At 41.9% G+C, this 20,598-nt stretch overlaps 2 protein-coding genes across 9 annotated transcripts in view; one reads left to right on the top strand and one right to left on the bottom strand.

Annotated features, from left to right (window-relative positions):
• Positions 1-15,972, top strand: part of LOC107309928 (uncharacterized) — a 32,056-nt gene extending 16,084 nt beyond the window's left edge. For all 6 annotated transcript variants that reach the window (XM_015855114.3, XM_085539810.1, XM_085539813.1 and 3 more), the window contains 8 exons: positions 491-521; positions 4,914-4,935; positions 5,863-5,887; positions 6,493-6,531; positions 6,946-7,047; positions 8,168-8,273; positions 9,567-10,593; positions 11,119-15,972. In XM_015855114.3, the coding sequence (XP_015710600.1) occupies positions 491-521; positions 4,914-4,935; positions 5,863-5,887; positions 6,493-6,531; positions 6,946-7,047; positions 8,168-8,273; positions 9,567-10,585 (1,344 nt within the window). In that variant the 3' untranslated portion in view covers positions 10,586-10,593; positions 11,119-15,972. The remainder of the gene's footprint in view (positions 1-490; positions 522-4,913; positions 4,936-5,862; positions 5,888-6,492; positions 6,532-6,945; positions 7,048-8,167; positions 8,274-9,566; positions 10,594-11,118) is intronic.
• On the bottom strand, positions 13,820-20,383 carry PDCD6 (programmed cell death 6). Of its 3 annotated transcripts, none has more exons than XR_014943450.1 (6): positions 20,296-20,383; positions 18,998-19,059; positions 17,445-17,489; positions 16,314-16,698; positions 15,932-16,041; positions 13,820-14,373 (listed from the first exon to the last, which is right to left on the bottom strand). XR_014943450.1 is itself a non-coding variant. In XM_015855118.3 (6 exons), exons 1-6 carry the CDS (start codon positions 20,355-20,357, stop codon positions 14,275-14,277), a joined length of 531 nt encoding a protein of 176 aa, XP_015710604.1. In that variant the 5' UTR covers positions 20,358-20,383; the 3' UTR covers positions 13,820-14,274. The 3 variants fall into 3 exon arrangements, 2 of the variants coding, with proteins under 2 accessions (XP_015710604.1, XP_015710603.1); XM_015855118.3 differs by having other exon boundaries at positions 16,546-16,698; XM_015855117.3 differs by having other exon boundaries at positions 16,540-16,698.
• Positions 20,384-20,598: the final 215 nt, after the last annotated feature.

Consider the following 20,598-nt stretch of genomic DNA (forward strand, 5'->3'; position numbering starts at 1 on the left):
TGTTAAATATACAATAGTGTCTTTAATCAGTGCAGTTATGTTTGACCTACTAAGTGTTGAAAGAACTACTGACAAACCATGTTAAATTCTTGTGTGTGACTAGGAAGTGTAGTGCTGAGTAGAGCCAAGACTTAAGATAAAGTTGCCCCAAAACATGTGGGGAAAGGAACAGTAGTCTTGAAGTTCCTGTGGAAAAAAATGAAGTTGTTGAAGAAGTTAATTTCTTTATAGTTCGAAAATGTCCAGTTGGAGATTTTAGTGCTTTACTTCAGTGATTCTTAACTTACACAATTTAACTTTTCTCAAATGTATGCGAATTTCCTCTCAAATTTAAGTTGTACTGGTTATATATAGCCTGTAAAACTGTCAGCTGGAGTATACTAAAACAAATAGAAGTACTTGTTCTGTCTCTACAGACAGTTGCAGTAGGGATTATTGTAATGAACTTTTAATCTGAAAAATCTAACATAAAACTGTGTTTGTTTCCTAGATTGAAGGTTACATAAGACCAAGTACCTCACGTAAGTTTATGTATTATTTGAATGTAACACATTTGACAACCAGAATCAGCTTAGTTTGAATTACTGCTTGAACTTGAAGGGTTTGACTGTTTTAAAATGTTAAAATTGTAAGTAATATTACAAAATGTTTTAGAGATTTTCCCAGTTTTTATGAATTTGAACTGAAGAGAGAGAGACTTCTTTAGCTGCTTGGTTCTGGAGATATTTAAGATAACTACTGTAACTTTCTAATCGAGAAAAGTGAAGAATTGCAGAGATACAGATTTTGATGGATTTCTCTGAAAAAGCTGATAAAATATTTTCCACCTCATCTCAGTCATCAAAAGGCACACAAGTCAGTGCTGAATTGCTGCTAAAAGTGGAAGTTATCTTTTTAAGCAAATTTATTTGAATGAGCAATGGAAACAAAACCTTCCAACATAGAAACAACATCCTCCCTCCATACAGTATATTTGAGTTATATCATTTGTTGCTGCATGTGGGCTATGGGGCTTAATAATCTCAACCTGAAGCAATGTGTACTTGCTACCTTTTGACCTTAGTACTAGTACCAGTAGGTTTATTGGAATGGGTGCAGTTTGCTTAGTGTATGTCAGTATGAATCCTGCTGGTAGTGCCTACCACAGCAGTGATTTATTTGAACTGAACTCAGGAAAAACTTATTTCCTAGGGGACAGAACAGCACTGGAACAGATTATCCATTGGTAGTGAATTCTTTGTCTTCAGAGCTTTTCAAGACCTGGCTATAGTCTGGCAGTAATCTTCCTTGAAGTGGCGGGTTGTGCTGGATGGTGAAACTGGAACTCTCTGTCAGACAGCTATAACATCATCAGAACTGCAAAATTATAATACAGTAGCTTGTAGGACTGGAGTGCTGGTATGGGTAGATAGAGGCTTCTTATCAAAGTTACAAACAATCCAAAATTGAAGTCAGGCAGTTTTTCTGGCAGGTGTTGAATGAGTCAATGGGGAAAGGGTTTTATACATTTTACCTGCAAGGAAAGGAGAAGTCTGAGGAGTGTGATTATCAGTGGCAGTCTTAGTTGAGATGATCTTGAGATAATTATCATGACGTTCCTGGTTACCAAACTGGAGAAAAATGGATTTGATGGGTGGACCACTCACTGGAGAAGGAATGGACTGGATGGCCACACTCAGGAGAGTTGTAGTCAGCAGCTCAGTATCCATGTAGAGACTGGTGATGATTGGCATTCCCCAGGGACTGGTGTTATTTAACATCTCTGTAGGCAACATGGACAGTGGGACTGAGTGCAAGCCACAAACCAACCTCATGAAGCTCAGTAAGGCTAAATGTGAGGTCCTGCATCTGGGTTGGGCCACTCTCAAGCACAGACATAGGTTGAGCAGAAGATGGCGTGAGGGTGGGTCTCAGGGGAAGGATGTGGGAGTGTTGATTGATGAAAGATTCAACATGAGTTGACAGTGTGCAGTTGCAGCCCAGAAGGCCAACTGCATCCTGGGTTACATTAAGAGAAGAGTTACCAGCAGGTTGAGGGAAGTGATTGTGCCCCTCTGCTCTTGTGAGACCCGACCTAGAGTACTGTGTTCAGTTCTGGAGCCTCCAACACAAGAAGGACATGGAGTTGTTGGAGCAGGTCCAGAGGAGGGCCACAGAGATGATCAGAGGGCTGGGGCACCTATCCTACAAGGGCAGATGGAGAGAGCTGGGGCTCTTCAGCCTTGAGAAGAAAAGGCTCCAAGGAGACCTTATAGCGGCCTTCTAGTGCCTGAAGGGAGCCTACAGGAAAGCTGAGAAGGGACTTTTTATAAGGGCAGGTACCGACAGAACAAGGAGAAATGGTTTTAAACTGGAGAGGGCAGATTTAGACTAGATATCAGGAAGAAGCTCTTTACTGTGAGGGTGGTGAGACACTGGAGCAGGCTGCCCAGTGAGGCTGTGGATGCCCCCTCCCTGGAAGCATTGAAGGCCAGGCTGGATGGGGCTCTGAGCAACCTCATCTCGAGGGAGGTGTCTCTGCCAATTGCAGGGGTATCGGAACTACATGACCGTAAGGTGCCTTTCAATGAAAACTGGTCTATAATTATATTGTTTAAAATCCTCAGGGGGTATAGGGATGTCAAGGCCCTGGTCCCTGGGTGAACTGCCTTCATCATCCTTAGAAAACTGGAAGCCAATATCCCTTGAGAGGCTGCCTTCAAAGGATAAGAAACCCAAAAGAGACGATCAGTCTTCAAGAACTCTCAAAGAGCAGAAATGATCCATTCTGCTATGCAAGAGTATGGACAGGCATAGCAGGTGGCTAGTGAGTTTGAAGAGAGAACACCCAACAAATAGGATACGTCTGATGTTGGGGGAACTGCTTGCTCTCTGGAGTCTTTGAAAGGTCATGATCAGTTCCATGATAACCTGAAAAAAGCCAGATCTACTTATCTTGAAAAGTAAAACATGTGGCTACAGGGTAGACCAGACCTTATAAAAATTATAGGACAAGTCCTTATAGAGGTTATTTATTAGTGTGTAAACACCAAGATTATGTCTGTGAACAAACTATATATTTACTAAGGAGAAACGACTTGACTAACCCAATCGCCTTTTGCAATGGCATGGGCTGGCACTGTAGACTTGGAACGCTGGATGTTTTAACTTCAGGAAAGCTTCCAGCACAGTCTCACTTAGTATGGTTGTAGCCAAACCATGGGAGATACTGAAAGTATACAGGTTGAGTAAAAGGTAGCTGAGGAAAACATTTAGATTCAGAGAACAGCTGTCATTGATTTTAAGTGTGCTGGCTGGTTTGCTAGTGGCATTCCTCAGTGGCTGATCTTGGTGCCAGCACTGCTTAACGCGTTCATTAGCAATTTGGATAATGCAATATAATACAGCACTGTCAAGTTTGCAGATGACATCAAACTTTGGAAGAGTGCTTGGTATGTGGTAAAACAAAGTTGCCATTGAGAGAGATCTTGGGAAGATAGAGAAATGCAGTGTCAGAAACCTCCTCAATTCTAGCAAAAGTAAATTTGAATTCTTACATCTGGGGCGTAGCACCACTGTGCTGGCTACTAACTGGATACTATTTGAATAGGAGACAAACTTTAAGAGCCTATGCATTTTGATGTACCACAATACAAGCATGTATCATCAGTATACTCTGGATGTAATGAAGGCTGACTGCTTGGTCTGCATTAGTAGGAGTGTAGCCAGCAGGTTGAGGGAAGTTAATTCTTGGTACTTATTAAATTGCTTCTGGAACAATGGCTTGCATTCACAAGAAATTCTGGTGAAAGTGTGAGTAGAACGCATGTCAGCTATAAAGATCATGAGGGAACTCTCATACAGTGTGGAGAACAGCTTCAGGGAACTGGGTTTGATTAAGGCAGCAGCTAAGAGTGTGATCTAATTACCTAAGATAGGTCTATGGAGAAGGAGCCAGACTTCCAGGAGGTGCAAAGGGAAGGTACATGTGTTAGCACAAATTGTAGTGAAGGCAGTACTGACTGAACAGTAGAAAGTTCTACACTGTTGAGAGGTCAGGCACTGAAACTGCCTGTCTGAAGAGGTAGGAAGTTGCCTTTCTTATTGACTTCTAAAATTCAATTGGACTTGGGCCTGAGCAGCCTGATCTAATTTTGAGGATAGTCTACTGAAGTTAGAAGAATCTCAATTGTTAGTCTAAGTAGTGCAGAGTTTCTAGCCTCTTGTCTTCATCTTCTTTTCAGATAGGGAGGACTTAACTGTTAAAACAGCACAAACTGAGTAAATCAAGGAAAACAATTCTATTGTTCCTTGTCCTCATCTTTCAGATAATCGCTTTTTATTGAGCGTTCTAATTAGTGCCTCTGTGGTACTTTTCTCTTGCCACTGAAGCTGGACTAGACAACCCCCTTGGATCCTTTCTGACCTGAATGTTTGTATGCAGAGATCCCTCCCGTCCTGTTTCTATGATTCCTCATAGGATGTCTTCTCTGACATGCAGAAAACTCTGGGACGTACAGTGCAGTGCAACTTCTTGTTGCAACTTATCAGCATCTGTTCAACATCAGTTAGATAGAAAATGAAAAAAAAGCAGGAATGAGTATTTTAGCATCATATTGTAAGGACAAATATGTCCTTTGTCCTGAGAATCCTTGTCCTGTTGCTTTCCTGGAACACATTAAGAAATGCTAAGTTATGTATGATGCAGTAACTCATTGTCTGAAGCACAGCTACTTTCTTATAGATAATGATGTTTTACTGAGCTTACCCTCGTTTCTAATTCATACAGATTGTACCGGCCAGTGAGATTATCAGTCCTTTAAAAGACTGACATTGCTTTAGAGCCAGTTACAGATTGGTTTATGTAATGCTTCTGTTGCAGTTATATGATGGAAACCCTATGATGGTGTTAATCATTCTTTTTAATTTTCTAGCCCCATCAAAGAAGAAAGCAAGGTGAGAATATAACTTTGTTACGGGAATCAAAAGAGATTTTTAATGAAATCACTTTACTTAAGTACATTTTTTCTGTAACAAATATCACATACAGGGAAAATGTATTGTCTTTCCCTTGTACTTCATCTTATGTAAACTGTTGCTTTCTGCCTGAGAGGAAAAAAAACTGAAAAAAATTTGATATTCAGTTTATACGTAGTGATGATTTTTGAAACGTTACATGGTTTACACAATTCAGTAGCAGTCTGATGTACTCCTGCACAAAGATTGCAATTCATATGTCAGGGTATACAGTTGGAATAATACAAGTATAGTTGGAAATAAATAGCTGGAAGGTATCTAAGGTAAAGACTCACCAACTCTGAGGCCGTCAGGCAAGATGGGTGCTTGCTGATGTCAAGGCTCACCACAAAAACTCCACACAGGAGTGATCTCTAGAAAGACCTTAGTGGTGGTCAGCTCTTAAATGGGATCTAGGAGAGGTGCAGCCAAGCTCCACCTCTTCCAGTAGCGCAGCTGAATTACCTTCACCTTTGCTCCTGCAGCTGACCTGTCACTTGCCTCACATGGTTAATCAGAGGTTCAGGCTGTGATCAAGAGTTTCCCTTACACAGGGTATTACCACTTTCTTTGGGATGCCATTGCCGAAGTTGTAGGAAAGGCACCTATGTTCACGTAGGAAGGAAAAAAGTTTCCATTACTTTACTCACCACCTTGGTGAGTTCATCAGTACAACCGTTGTTGTTTTTTGAGTGTCAGAGTAAAAACCTTTAAGAAAATACAGTAGTTTAGGTATAAAAAGATGTATCCTGTATTGTTAAGTTACATACATTTGGAAATTGAAATATTTGATTGTAGACATCAAAAGTAAACCTGACGTTTTAGTGATCTTTTAGATGTGTCTTAGTATTTCTCTTTCTTTTTAAGGTGGGAAGATAATCATAAGCATGAGGTATGTAGAAGTAATGCAGACGCCTTCAGTTCTAGCAGTTTCCTTATGCTTGTTTTGCTTTTTTTCTTTCCCCCTGAAAACTTCTGCTTTTGGGCTTCATTTCCCATTTTATTGATACTATTCCAGAAACAAAATAACTGACTTAGTGACCCAAGTTTTACGTTCATCACACCACAAGAGAAATTAATACCGTACACCAGGATATCGACCCATTCAGTTCACATGATTTCTGTTCAGAATCACTGTGATTCTGGCCTGTGTCTGCAGGCCAAGCATCCTAAGTTATACTGCAGTTTCCTCTGTCTTGCCCCTCTTTAGATTAGAGATGTTCTATTCTGGAGGCTTGGTTTAAATCTTAAAATAAATACAAAGATTTATCATCCTTTTCTTCCTATATCAAAAGTGAAATCCTAAATGATCTCTGTATCTGGCCTGAGGAGCTCTGTGCTATTTGGAGTCTGATGCTACAGCTGTAATATAAAAATACTGTCTTTCATGTGTGTTGACTTTTGTTGTTGGATAAAAGATTAAACAGTCTTGTTTTGTACAGGAAGATGTTACAAAGTGTGTGTTCATTCTTTTAATTCTTCTTCCCCAATCCACAGAATGACCCTTTTTGGAAACAGAAAGCTTTAGAGTTCTTGGTACGTACATGAAATAATTGCGATGATGGTAGAAACTTTCTTCTTTCTGTTAGCAAAATGACAGAACCAGAGGCATTTGATAAAGTTACTGAAGCTTACTTTTTATTGAGTTTTTGACAAAAAGCATAAATTTAACCCTTAGTTCTGCAACAGAGTGTTCATTATTGTCAGTATGGGATTGCTGCAGACATCAAGGGTTATGTTTTGCCTCTTAGCAGGATATAACTATATTTACATTTATATATTTTCAAATATGTTTCTGTGTATATATTTACATGTGTATTCTATATTTCTTATGTGTAAGTGAGTAGGCTAACCTTGGTTATACCAAAATGAAAGTATAATTGATCTATCCGTGTATATGACACTTAGGTGTCCCAACGAGCTAGTAATTCTTGCTGTGTTTCTCAACAGGAGACTTTTCACATCACCTCAGACTCAGAAGCAACACGTGTTGTTCGTGTTACACAGGAACTCACGGAAGCTTTAAAGTCCTTTTGTGAAAAGAAAGCAGCAGTAAGTGACTTCATCTTCACCAGAGTTGTAGTGATGTTACCAGTGGGATGCAAGAAGTGGTTGAACTAATTATGTTAACACCCTGCCAAACTGTCACAGTTCAGACATAGGCCTCCCCATTTAATTCTATTTAAATAATTTTACTATTTTGAAGTATCAAATTCATTAATTGCTTTGCACGTTTCTCTTAGTTCTTCATCCTGTTCCATCTGTTTTCTTTCCATTTTGGTGCGTTTCCTGCCTTGATTTGTGCTCCGTTTTCCATCACGATGTCTGGTTGTCATCCTTACTTTACATTTGGTCCCTTGCTTGATAGCTTTTCTTCTGTGATTAATCAAGCATTTATCGGTTACCCAAATGCGTCACTCTTTCATGAGCATTTGGGTAAATGTTTTACTCTGCTCCCAGTTGAGATCTTTAATCTCTTAACATGAAGGCAAGTGAGATGTTCTGCCTTTTTTGGGCACCCTTAAAAACCTTCACAGCTTCTTTGCATGAAAACTGAATACGCACATTAAAAAGAGTGTGAAGGTGGACCAGAATCTGTACAAAAATGACTAACCACCTCTAGCAGCTTCTGATCCATGAAATTTAGCATGTGTTTTTCTGAAAGAGATTTCAGAATGGATTCTTCAGTACTAGCAATATGCTCCATATCAGCTGAGTGATTGTAACTCTCTTTATGCTTTCTTCTCCAACATATGTCACTACCTTTTGGAGAGCTACACTTTCAAATTGTCGTGCATTTGCTGCTCACTAAAAAAAACAGCAGGTCAGGAGTCTGCTTATACAGAATTCTGACTGGGTTACATCAGCTTGAAGGTTACCATTTCCAGTTTCCTGATAGGGAAGGTTACCATTTCCAGTTTCCTGATAGGGGATGGGCAGTTAGAAGTTGATTCTTACAGGAAAAATATTCTTGCTGTTCCTGTTTTCTAATTGTAGTTCAATGTGGTAACTGAGACCAGCAGAGCAAAGCATCCTTCATATGGAGTTCACTGCCACCTAAAACTGTACTCTGCCAACTTTCTATGAGGAAATTGTTTTGATTTTTTATTTTTTTTTTAATGCTGAGGATTTCAGTTTAAAAACAGACATTCTGGACTTTTGCTTAATCTAGGTGAATTATACGAACAGACTGAGGCCATTGATGCCCATGTCTCGAGGTGGATTTGCTGCAAGAAAAAACTTCACGAAACCATACAAGCCATATGGAAAATACAGAGGTAATGCAGGCTCTTTGTTCTACTTGTCTGTATGTCTGCCATAGTGCTTTTTTACTAGAGTGCTGTGTGTCTTTGCCCTCTTAGTCAGTTCAGGCTATCATTTTCTGAAGCCTTCATGACTTCAGCCCTGTCTGTCTGGGAATGCTCTGTCTCTCTGCATAATATTACAGAAATTAGACGTTGCTGGAAATCCAAGCAATAGCATCTGCCTAGCTCAGTGTGAAGGCTGGCATGTCACGGTATCTTCAAGGAGGTATTTCCCATTCCTACAATGAATACCTCTGCTGATACTGCTAGGGGATGCAATGAAAGAGATTTCCAGCTTGTTTCTTTTGGCTACTGGCCTTCTAACTATTTGATGATGAGTTGCCCCCCTCTATTTCCCACAAATCTTGGGGTGCACAGAAATTCAGTAAGAAACGATATCAGGGTAAGCTGCAAAAGTAGATCTTTGGCAAATTCTTACTTGACTGTGTTTTTAGAGGATAGAGAGACTTTTACTTTTGTAAATCTTTGTTTTTCTCTTAACTGCAGAACTGATATATTTAAAAAGAAAACAAACAGTGGGAGGAAATGATGTGATTTAAGCTAACCCATTTTATTTCATACCCACAGTGGCTGAAGAGCACGTGTGCTAAAGTCAAAAGCATTGAGACACGCTGGCTCATTATGTGTTATTATTCTTACACAAAGTTAATGTTTCCCAATCTCTTTGATCTCTCCTAGATACAGCTTACCTGAGAGGCCTTCGTATGATAATTCCACTGGTTGATTTTTATCATGCTTTGACAGTAAAGCAAAATATGGTTGAATTCAGATTACTTATTAGGTAATTAGTTGGACTGAGTCGGTTATTTCCCTTCATTTATTCTTTGTTCAGCTTTGTAGCACAAAAGCTGATGTTTTCTAACCTAGTAAATAGTCAGACAAAAAGGGGCTTATAATGAATTCAACTTACTTTGCAAACAATTGTCCCTGCTGTATTTAATGAATTAGAAGAAAAATAAAACAAGAAAGCCACCCAAACTATTCTGGTTACGTTCAATCAATGCCATGTGGTTCAGTGAGAAAACAGTTCAGAAGGAAGTGGCACTGAAAACTCTGTGTACCCTATTTAGCATCAAGGTTTTTGGGTGGAAAGGTGGAAGGGCTCAGGTAAGGTACAAAGGTGGGCAATGTGGAAACAGGAAAAAAGCACTTTATGGAACCTCAGAGTAGTTGTCTTTTTGGTTGGTATTTTAATATTTAATTAACCTCAGGTGCCTTACCTTACGTATTTATTTCTTTATTTAGGAAATTTTAACTGGAATCAAGGTTTTTTCTCTCAGCAAGAACAGTGTGCTGCAGATAATTCTTTTACTCCTGACAACTCACACAGTTACCAAGCTGATGATGGATCATCTTCCTATGGACTAAGACCTGCTGACTCTGCAGTGATGTCAGCACTCAGGGACTCTCTTGCTCTCCAGACTGGAAGTTCTGCTGGTGGTATCAGTGAATGGCTGAAGCAGTTCAACCAGTCTGCTTCGAACAGCAGTCCAGCCCCCGGGGCCTCTTCTTATGCGACAGGTTCGGTGAATGAGTACTTAGCAGAGCGTGTGTCCAAAGATGTGCAAGGAGACGAGCTCCCTGGTAACAGAATGGCGTATGGCAGGGAAGGTACAAGTTGGAGGAATCAACAAACGCGTAGCAAAGCAAGGGGTATAAGTGATCAGAGATTACCTTATCCCAATTCTTCATATTCTTCATCTGGAAGATACTCAACAAACTATCCTTCGCAAAGCTGTTTCTCTTACAAGGGTGATGGATCTGTGAATTCTTGTACATTTTCTACAAATTCCGCTTTTTCAAGAAGGGGTGGCTCCAGGTGGAACCAGAACTCCAGGTGGAGCCAGGGCTGTAGCTGGAAGCAGGATTCTAACTGGAAGCAGGACTCTAACTGGAACCAAGGCTGTAGCTGGAACCAGGACTCTAACTGGGAGCAGGGCTGTGGCTGGAAGAAGGACTCTAACTGGAAGCAGGGCTCTAGCTGGAACAAGGAGTCTAATTGGAACTGGGAATCGAGGTGTCAAGAATATAGGCATGAGAAGTCAGGCTACAAAAATGATTGGAGTTCACGTCACTATTCCTTCCCTGGCAGTGGCTCATACAGAGATAGTGAGCAATTCAGAAGCTCAGATAAGATGTTTGGTGAAGATGCTGTTGGTCCTGCTCCCGACGTTTTGAACAGACTGGAAGGAAAGGATATACCTGTGGTGACTGGGGTGCTCAGACAGCTGGCTTCATCTTACCCAGCACTTGTGAGACTGTGATTAGTGAGGTAAAGTATCTTGGACTGATAGTTTTGTTCTGGGTTGTCATGCTAGCTACCTGAGCTCTTTCTACTGGGGAGGCAGCTGTGGGGAGGGGGGGATACATTGGAATAGATGTAAAATATATACATATAGGAATGTGCAGAACCAAACTTGGGTGGAATTGTTGAAAGTACGCAAAATGGATCAAACGCATTGGGATAACAAAAATGTTAACAATGCTGGTTTGTTATCTGATTTTTTTTTTTTTTTTTTTTTCCATTTGGAAGAATACTCCTTTATGTTAGAAAAGTTTCTGCTTTGGAAATAGATTGTAAAATATTTCCAGGCCATCGGGCATGTATTGTTGTACAGCTGCCTTTGGATGTGAGTCTGGACAAATGTAAGCCGTGCTTATGCATGAGAACCGGGAAAGTGAGATAGCAGTAAAGCTTTCATTTAAACTATCTCTGATGTATTATGTGAAATAACATGAAAGAGAAGTAACTTTTTTTTTTTTTTTTTTTTTTTTTTAAATCATCTCCCCTTTCTAGAATTAAATATTCAGACACCAGCCAGTGTGCTAATAGGAACAAGAGGAAAAGATGAAGGAGCGACAACAGCTGAACTGGAAGCAGATGAACAGAGCCAAGAATCTCCGTATCTTGGATCTCAGGAAAGAGACTGCATTTAAGAGTATGTTTCTGGAAGGGGAAAGGGAGGTAGAGTGTCACCTTTTTAACATATTAAATGTAGCTGGAACACAAACTTGCACATAATGGAGGTGAATATTATTTTTTTTTTTCCTTTAGGCTTTTTTAATGTATTTGTTACATCTTAGTGTATTGCAGAAAAATATGGTGTTATTTTTTGGAGGAGGATGTTAATGTTATTCTGTCGGCAAAAAGCTGGGCACCCTTTTAACGTCCTTCCCCCACTCAGAAAAAAAGAAAAGTTTGTTTTTATGTTAATTGTGGGGGGAAGAAAAAGCTCACTGAAAATACTGATCTGGGGTTTGAAAATCCAGATGTGCTGCTGCTCTTCACACAGAGTTCAGGTCAGTTCAGTTAACTTAAGGCTTTCTAGTTGGGATGTTTGGAGAAGTAGATACACTACATCTCTGTTCAGTGGAAGGAGAGGAGAGCGTGGAGTTATTTCATTTTATTTTTGCAGAACAGAGATGTACAACATCTGCACTTTTATGTCCTGTTGAGAATGAAACTGTTGTGAGCTGACTAAAAATTCAATTGATAAATGGATCCATACTAAAATGGAAAATCCTTCATTCTTTGTGCTGACAAAAGCATATCAAGAAATAGTAGAACCCATACAGCAATTAGATAAAATAACAGGGGAAACTAAATAATCTTAACAGAAATGGGCACCAGTTTACCGTGTTTACCAGTGGTCCGTACTTACATTTCTTCTCTGCACTTCTGAGCTGTAAGCTCACTAGTGCTTACCTTTAGATGTCTGCTGTATATGATCATATATAGCTAAAGTGGGGCTAAAGAAAATGACTAGCGTGAGACAGTTTACTCCCAGTACTCTGTTCTGCTTTTCACTGCTCTGTTATGAGCCGTCGTCTTTCATTTTAACCACAGCTGGAGTATTTTTGTCTCTGCACATTAAATACTTGTGCTGAACTCAGGTTAGTCTTCATAAGCTATGCTAATATCTTTTTGCATTCATGAAAAATAACTTTTTGGGACTTGTTACATAGATTTGTAACACAAAAGCAACAAAGCAGTCAATGATAGGGCATATACACTTGATTCTCTAAAATTCTCCTATTCTTGTTTGAGCTGTGCAGCAGAATACATCTGCTTTCCTTTTTCTTCACTGCCTCCTTTCCTCCAGGAAGTGTAGTGCAAGTAAGTAAGTTTCTGGAAACGCAGAAAAACTGAATCAAAGTTAAGGTGTTTTCAGCTGAGGTCTCCATAGTTGGTTTATTTTTTTCTACTTTGGACTCCTTGTGGGATTTTACTGCACGCACTGTATATCCCAGCGGCACACAGTGGCTGAATGATGTCTTCCCCAAGAAGATGCTCTTTCTTCTTCCACATTCCCTTATTTTTCAATCTGGGGAAGAGTTTCTGGTTCCTGCCTGTTGCACAGGATGAGGGGTGTCCCAGGGGGAGGGAAGTTGTGTCATCCTTTCAGTCACTTCTCCAATAGTGTTATATAAGAGAAGACCTCCTCCTGTTTCTGTTTCCCTGTGCTGGCTAATTTCCTTGTGTCAGCTTCTGGCTGCTCGCTCCCAAGAAACCTCTGTGCCCTGTCTTGCTCCCATGTAGTAGAGCACTGGAACAGAATGAGTGCTGTGTGTATGTTCCTGTTTCCCTGGGCACTGGGCCTTCTTTAGGAAGCAAGCTTTACAAGGTAGGCATTGATGGGCTGCAGACCGCACTGTAAATGTTTGCTGTCCATCAGCAGCAGTGCAGTTACACCACGCCCTTTGGCACAAGGCAGCATTTCTGAGGCTGTACCAGAGCCTTTTGAACCAATTGTACTTTTCCTTAAAACACCAGTGATAAAAATCCAGGATCAAACATGCTTTGAGGGGGTAACTTGTGTACTTCCCAGCCAGGTTACTTGCTTTTCCACCTTCAGCAGCTCTTCTCCTGAGGTGAGCCGTTCCAGCTGGTCACTGGTGAATTTTCTGCACCAGCACAGCTCCTAAAGTTCTACAGCAGTCAGATACCGTAACTTTGTAAATACATCTTGAAGAACAACAGCTTTGGGTAGAGGAAGTTTTCTTTTAGGGTAATCCCAGGGAGCTTGTTAAATTTCACTTCCTCCAAGTTGCTTCTTGAAAATGACCGTGTAAAAGGGAACCTTAAGTAAGTGCTTTATATAGATCTTTGCTTGTTTTCCATTTTAAATGATGAGATTGAAAGCAAGGTTTTGAGAATGCTTGACCATCAAGGACGCTTCAGAATGGATTATTCTGAACCCAAAAAGGATTATTTGCATTAAGAGGGAACCATACTCTATAATACCCAGGGGATATAAAAGGTTGTAGGGAATCAACTGAAGAAGATGCAGTGGTGGAAGTCAGTGGGAAGACGTTACCTTTGCAAATGGCCTAAGGATACCCTGAAAGAGAGAGGAAGCTAGAAAGTAAAGACAGAAAGCAGAGAAGAAAAGGCCAGCCTTGTTAAATAGACCCTGCACTGTAAAAAACAAACCCAAGAACTGCAACATGGGAACACGGCCACCAGCCTACAACAAACTGCACAAACACAGACCGTATGTGTTGGTCTCACATTTTTACTTAATTTTAAGTTCTGTATTAAAAATTAATACATCAGACTCTTAGAAAAGTAAGGCACATGCAAAACATGTTGTGCAACTTCTGAGGTTTTCCTCTTACAAACTAACAAGCGTTAATTGAATTTGGCGTTTCTAAAGTGTCCTCTGTCCCCATGCAGGATATGTGGAAGAAAGTTAAGTTAGGTTTGACACGGCACCATCTAGTTACATCTAGACTCTGTGCTTTCTGTGCTACAGTAAGCACGATATGGCTGATCTTAGAGTTGTAGAACACAAAAACAAACATTGATTCTGAAAGCAATGACTGATGTACATACAAAATTTACCACTGCGAAATTATATCCGTTACAATACATCGATAACCTTATTCAGTACATGATGATTTGGCAGCTCCAGTCTGTGTAATGCCAGTGCGGGATTCCCAGGTGTCGATATCATACAATGCTGAAGACCATGCAGAGGTACTGCTCGTAGGACACCTGAATCCAGCCATCCTGATCAGTATCGTACCGTCGGAATACATCAGTCAGCCTCTAAAAATGTAGAGAAAGAAGAAACATTTTTGTACACAGGGGAAGATCGGACTGCCACACTTCCATGTATGAATGCTGCTTCTTTGTGCCCTCTAGACACAACACAGGGCCAGGCACACAGAGGGAGCTTTTTGCTGTGTCTCATGCTTGGATCTGATTTTGTTACCTATCTATCTCAGGACACACCTAAGCCTATCCTAAGCACTTGTTTATAAGCCAGAGCGCTCTTTATATCTGGCTCTTCAGGAGGTGGGAACAAAGTGAAACTCTGGATACCTTTGAGAGTCAGCTGTAGGCAGGATCCAAAGAGTACTATTTGTCTTCTAGCCCAGTCTGCTCAATGCATCACTAATACCTTGGTTGTCTCTCAGCAATCCCCCAGCGGACGGGCAGCGCTGGCAGTGGAGCAGAACAGCTACTGCTGTGGTTTCACTGACAGCACATGAATGATGAGCAACAGCAAAGCCCTCTTCACTAGAATTTAAGCTCATAGCAAATCAAAATTGGTTCATACTGCAAGTGAATATAAAAGCAGTACGTGCTTCAGTGGCAGCATGTGACATAAGGCTGTAAACATAAAACTAAAGAAGAACAAAGCGCTTAAGGCAGATGATGAGGATACCAGTTACACAGAAGCAGAGTTGTAGGGGCTGGAGGGGACCTCTGGAGATAGTGTTTAAGTCCAACCCCAGAGCCTTATTTCTTTATTATTGCAAGGTGGAAGATAGCTAAGGTGCCATGGAAACACTAGTTGTACTAAGGAAAAAAAAAGGAAAAATTCATCTTCCAGCATACTAAAATGGAGCTTGCCCATTGCTGAACTTTCCCAACTTTCCCTCAAAGTCTTGTCTACGTTTCATGAAGGCTACAGACTCTTAGAGAAACCATTGGGTGATTTATTTCTAAACAGAAGAGTATACGTGCAGAGGGATAGTCTCTTTCTCTCCCTTCTCTCTTGCTCCCCATAAACATTCCTATAACTGAAAGGGTGGGTTGGTTTTCTGTTGCTGTTTGGTTTGGCTTTTGTTTCATTTTGTTTAGAATGTCTTTTACTACCACTGCCCCTGCAGGAACAGCAGAGACAAAAGATCAAATAATTCAGCTGTTAGTCCAAAATGTTGTAAATCAGAGCCTTAGGCAGAGATAGGAAATCCTCACAACTTAGATTGCAGATTGGAGTATGCTCAAGAGGGCAACATGGGACATAACACGCTCCAGCTTGAATGCATCCTAGATCCAAAGAGACTGTATATCAGAGCTAATGAAAAGAGCACTGAATGTTTTCCTGAGGATATTTTTCTTTTTATCATCCCATTAAAAATACTTAAGAGGTCAAAAGGAGCTTAAAGATTTATCTGTATGGGATGCAAGTGGATAACAAGTGAAGATGTACACTTGGAGATGTTTCTGTCATCTCCTGTACGCTTTATTCAAGTGGATGATTATTCACAAGCACGTTCTAGTTTCAGTATTATAAAGTGAGAACCATAAAAGTTTGAGAAAAGACAGGTGTTGTTTTTTTTTTCAATTGACATTAAAAGTACATCTCCTTTCTTACCTGTAAAACAACACAGCACTGAATAAAGTCATCAAAAGCAACTTGGCCTTTTCCTTGTCTGTCAAACTTCCGAATAAGGGTATCGTAGAACTGATCAGACAGCCGGTAACCTTGGACAAGAGAAATCCTTTAGGATGATTCAATTACTACAGACTTTCTGCTAGGTGGTTTGGCGGGCATGGGCAACAGAAGCAGAAAACACAAGTTACGAGAGCTTTGTTTTTTCCTGCTAAGTACATCTACTGAACAACACAGGTGTACAGACAGAAGGCATGCAATAGAAACCATGGTCAATAACAACAGTTACACACAGTACATGTTATGGACTGAAGTGACAATTGGTTTACTAGCAGAATGGAAAAAGCAGTTCACACACACGTACCAGCAAGTGCGCTTTCATTTCCTCCATACGGGGAAATACTTCTAAAAAGCAAGCCAACAGTTGCAACAGGGCTGCAACCAGGGCAGAGCGCCTCTAAGAGGTTCCTCATCCTACTGCCTTTCGCTTGTCTCATTTCTATTTCTAGCCGTGCGTCCCAGCAGCAGCCCTGACAATACTGAGGTCACATAATGTGGTATCGTAAAAACTGTAATTACGAATGAATTACCAAAACCTGTTAGTGCTTGCTTTAGTTCACTTTTGTCAATCATTCCAGAATTGTCCCTGTCATACGTTCGGAAGACGTTCTGCCAATCTGTGATGTACTTCCAGACTCCCGTGAATTCATTGAAATTCACACCGCCTTTGTTTTCTCTGTCAAACATGCCTGAAATAAAAACAAGAAAGCCATATAAAAATCTCAGCTCTGCCAGGTCTTCGGGAAGATGTGCTGGTGCTTTAAGACAGAAGTGAGATGCTTTAGGGAGTACTGACAACAGGCGAGGAATTACTAAAATACAAGTGATATTTAAGTCGTCCGCCAAAGGAGGAAAGAATTGAGCAAGAAAATCAGAGTGAGTCACACAATATTTATTTTTCCTGGTTTTTCATTTCCAGTTTCAAAGGGTTTGATGGATAACCCAGTGACAGAATGAGAAAACGAGGTTTGCTCTTCTCTAAGGACTTGTGAGAAAGCCTACAATGTCTACGGACTGCCAGAAGCATTGGAACATTGATCAGCTTTTGGCTTACAGATCCCATCCCCTTTATGGAGAGGTAGCACATTGCACGGGGATGGAATGCTGACTGCTGCTGAGCAAGTTTTAAACACAGGGCATTCATTTACAGTTCAAAAGGGTCAATACTTCAGTTGATATCTTCCAACTACTGAGAAAAAAACAACAAGACTTAGAAAACCACGGCATCTTTACAGTCACAGACCAGCTCACTAACACTATGACCAGATTGGTTCACCAGACCTTTAAATATGTATTCAACTTTACAGTAGAAAAACACCTTGTACACGTATTGTGATAACTGTACATATTTGATTCCGCAGTGACTGCTTTCTCATACCGGAGCTGAAAAACCAGCAGGGTCTTTGCCTACTTGACAGCACGCAGTCGTACTCACCGAGAATTGACCTGACTGTTGCTGGATTGAATGGAGTCCATGTGCCTGAAACAGAAAGAATTACTCAGTTCCTTGAGGCAACATTCAAAACAGGCAACTGAACAGCAAGCAAAGAGCCATAAGAACTAGAAACAGTGAATTCAGAGCTAAGCAAGCTACTCCTCATTTAACAAAGCTGCTTTGAAGTAACTGTGGTCTTGATGACTTCTGACCAATGCTCTAATAATGTTGCACAGAAACCCAACATTTTTCAGTCTGCATAAAAAAACACCCCAAAACATAAACTAAAATCCAGCCGAGAACCAAAGCCTTAGAAGAACCAAGAATGGTTGTCAGGAGTCTTTTGCCCATTTCTCATTAATAAAACTAAAAATCTGACTGCTCCCTATTCTACAGATGGGTTACTCCAGGACACTGAAAAGAACAGGTTCTTAACATCACAAGAGGCACACAATGCGATTTCAAGCTGAGTTTTGTATAAATCCCCTCCCCATGCTGAATTGAAAGCATTGTTTAAATGAGTGTGTTTTCAGGCCAAGAAATGTTAGTGCTTGGGCAGGCCTGAGCACAGCCGTGTGTAGAGGAGCTTTGGGCTTCTGTCAGCAGCTGCTACTGAATGTGGAAAGGCTCCTCACTTTGGGCCAGTTTTTACTGGGTTGGAATCACTCCAGAGTTCTAAAGAGCAGAGTTATATTATTTCATGTCAAAGAAAGACATGACAACAGACTAATACAGATTCCATACAGAGAAACCACAGCAACTCTGGTGCTGAAGAACTGTACTGATTTCAGCTTGCAGGTAGCCAGCAGCAGCCTACCTCCTCCTCCCCTGACACAACAAATACCTCAGCATGTCAGCACAGGAGAGAAAAAAGAAACAAAAGGCAAGAAGGCAGCACAGTATTTTACTGTGCAAACAACTCTGTTGTGTGGTCTCCCATCCTTCCCAGATACATGTACTACTACAGCCATAAATTTGGCACGTTGAAAAGCTGATCTTCAAGAACGCATTGAGCTTCAATATACAGTGAGAGCAGTGAATACTTGCTTAGTGTTCTCGAAAGAAACACGTTACGTTCTTTTGGCCCACATTGGACTGTGACACACAACCACCCACAGAGGATGTATTCTAGAAAAAAAAAACAACTCCACCATCCCGAATGACCAGCAGGAAGGAAAATGTGACGACTGGAAAGAAGCGTTCAGTTTTCATTTGGCTACCCAGAGCTATTTGACCACGCCCCAGTTACGAGTCAAGCGAGGTCTGAAGTACAGCTTTCTACTTGGTTAGGAAAAGAAAGTGGAGAACAAATTGCCTCATTTACAAATAAGAAATTAGCACCTTCACTTCCTGCACTGTACTGAATGAAGGGCTCTTACATGCAGGAAAAAGGCTGGCTGTAAACATCTGACCTTTGCTCTGGTTCAAAAGGGAAGGTGCAGCAGAGGTGGGCAAGGAGTAAAACGTCAAGACCAGAAGAGTCGAGTAGCCAGACTGGCATGGAATGTAGCACGAAGTTCACAAGGGGCCTCCTTCCCCCTTCACAGACTCACCATTGGACAGTGCCTGCTGAAGCTCCGTGTCTGAGATCACTCCACTCCTGTCTTTATCAACCCTGGAGGAGGGGAGAAGAAGTGGCGTGCCTTGAGGTGCTGAAGTGAACAGAATTTAGCTACAACCCTCAGCATTTCCGTCCCTACCAAATAAATCAGTCACGGGCGTGGGGCAGCACAGGGCTTTGCTCACAGAGCCACCCCAGGCCCCGCTACCAAACCCTGCCATGTAATCCTAGCAGAATTACAACCTGCTTATCTTGCTCCTGACCATCAGTCAGCACGGAGCACATTCATTTGATATACAAAACGACATGAATCCTCCTCACAGCCATCGGGTATCTACTCTGGAATTCATCTACCCGTGATACAGCAATCAGGATCCAACCGTGAAGGTGACACAGCCCGGTCACTCAGTACAGCAAGGTGCTCCTGCCAAGCCTTCACACTGCAGGAATCCGCCATGACACCTGGAGTGCACGTTTGTGCTTTGTTAGTAGAAAAAGGAACAGATGCCTTATAAAAGTCCAAACATTAAGTCCATGTAACCAGAAGCTGAAGCTCGTGCTTCAGCTGATCATTCACCCTCTGTTCCCACAGATGCTCTTGAACATATTGAATGAAGATCCCAGAACTGCTGCATCAATCAGTGTGACAGAATTTCCCTTTCAGCCAGTTATTTACCCGCTGAAGGACTTTCATTCTGTGCCTGCCAGATTTCTCTAAAGCTCCTCGATGCTTATGGCTGAAAGCTTCTTTGGAAACTATCTGAACTACACCAACTGTAGCAGCCTTATCCATATCAATAAGCAATCCCCACACATACTTCCGTCAAGTTCCCAGATAAAGTGCTTTTACACAAGGGTGGTGGACAAATGTCACCTCTCTGAGTCACTGCTGTGTTCTGCCAGGCAGTTACTGTTACTCATTGCTGATCCAAACCTCGCACGGTTTGTGTTGGAAGGGCCCTCAGAGCCCACCCATCCCCACCCTGTGCCATGTGCAGGGCTGTCCCCAGCAGCTCAGCTGCCCAGGGCCCCATCCAACCTGGCCTTGAGCACCTCCAGGGATGGGGCACCTCCCCGATTCCCATTTGGCAGACGCCTTCAGGTCACCTCCTTGCCCTACCCCGCCTCCCCAAGCGCTCCTTGCAGCTCTCCCTTAGATTCCCGCTGCGGGGACACAGCCGCAGAGCTCGGCCGATGCCCGGGGCCCATTAGAGGCATCCAGCCTCCTCCCAAGGCCCGATCGCTCCCCGTGCCAGCTGTGCGGGCAGCCCCGAGCCCCCGCGGCCTCACCTCTGGAAGACGTTCCACAGGAAGGAGGGGTCGGGCAGCCCCATCCCGTGAGGCGCCGCCATCACGGCCGCCCCAGCTCCGACAGCGCGACTCTCCTTCCGCTTCCTGGGGCGGGGCGAGCGGGGCGGGGGTGATGTCAGCAGGCAGCGCCAAGCGGGGAAGCACCATGGCGACAAGAAGCCGGTGCTTCCTAAGGCCGTGCGGGCCCGGCCTGGAACCCGCGGCTTCCCTGGACTGTCTATGTAAAATCAGCTTTTACATAGAGTCATAAGGTTGGAAAGGACCTACAGGATCACCTAGTCC

This window comes from Coturnix japonica, chromosome 2 (assembly GCF_054131305.1).
Source record: "Coturnix japonica strain WE chromosome 2, WE-NBRP24, whole genome shotgun sequence".
Taxonomy (NCBI): domain Eukaryota; kingdom Metazoa; phylum Chordata; class Aves; order Galliformes; family Phasianidae; genus Coturnix; species Coturnix japonica.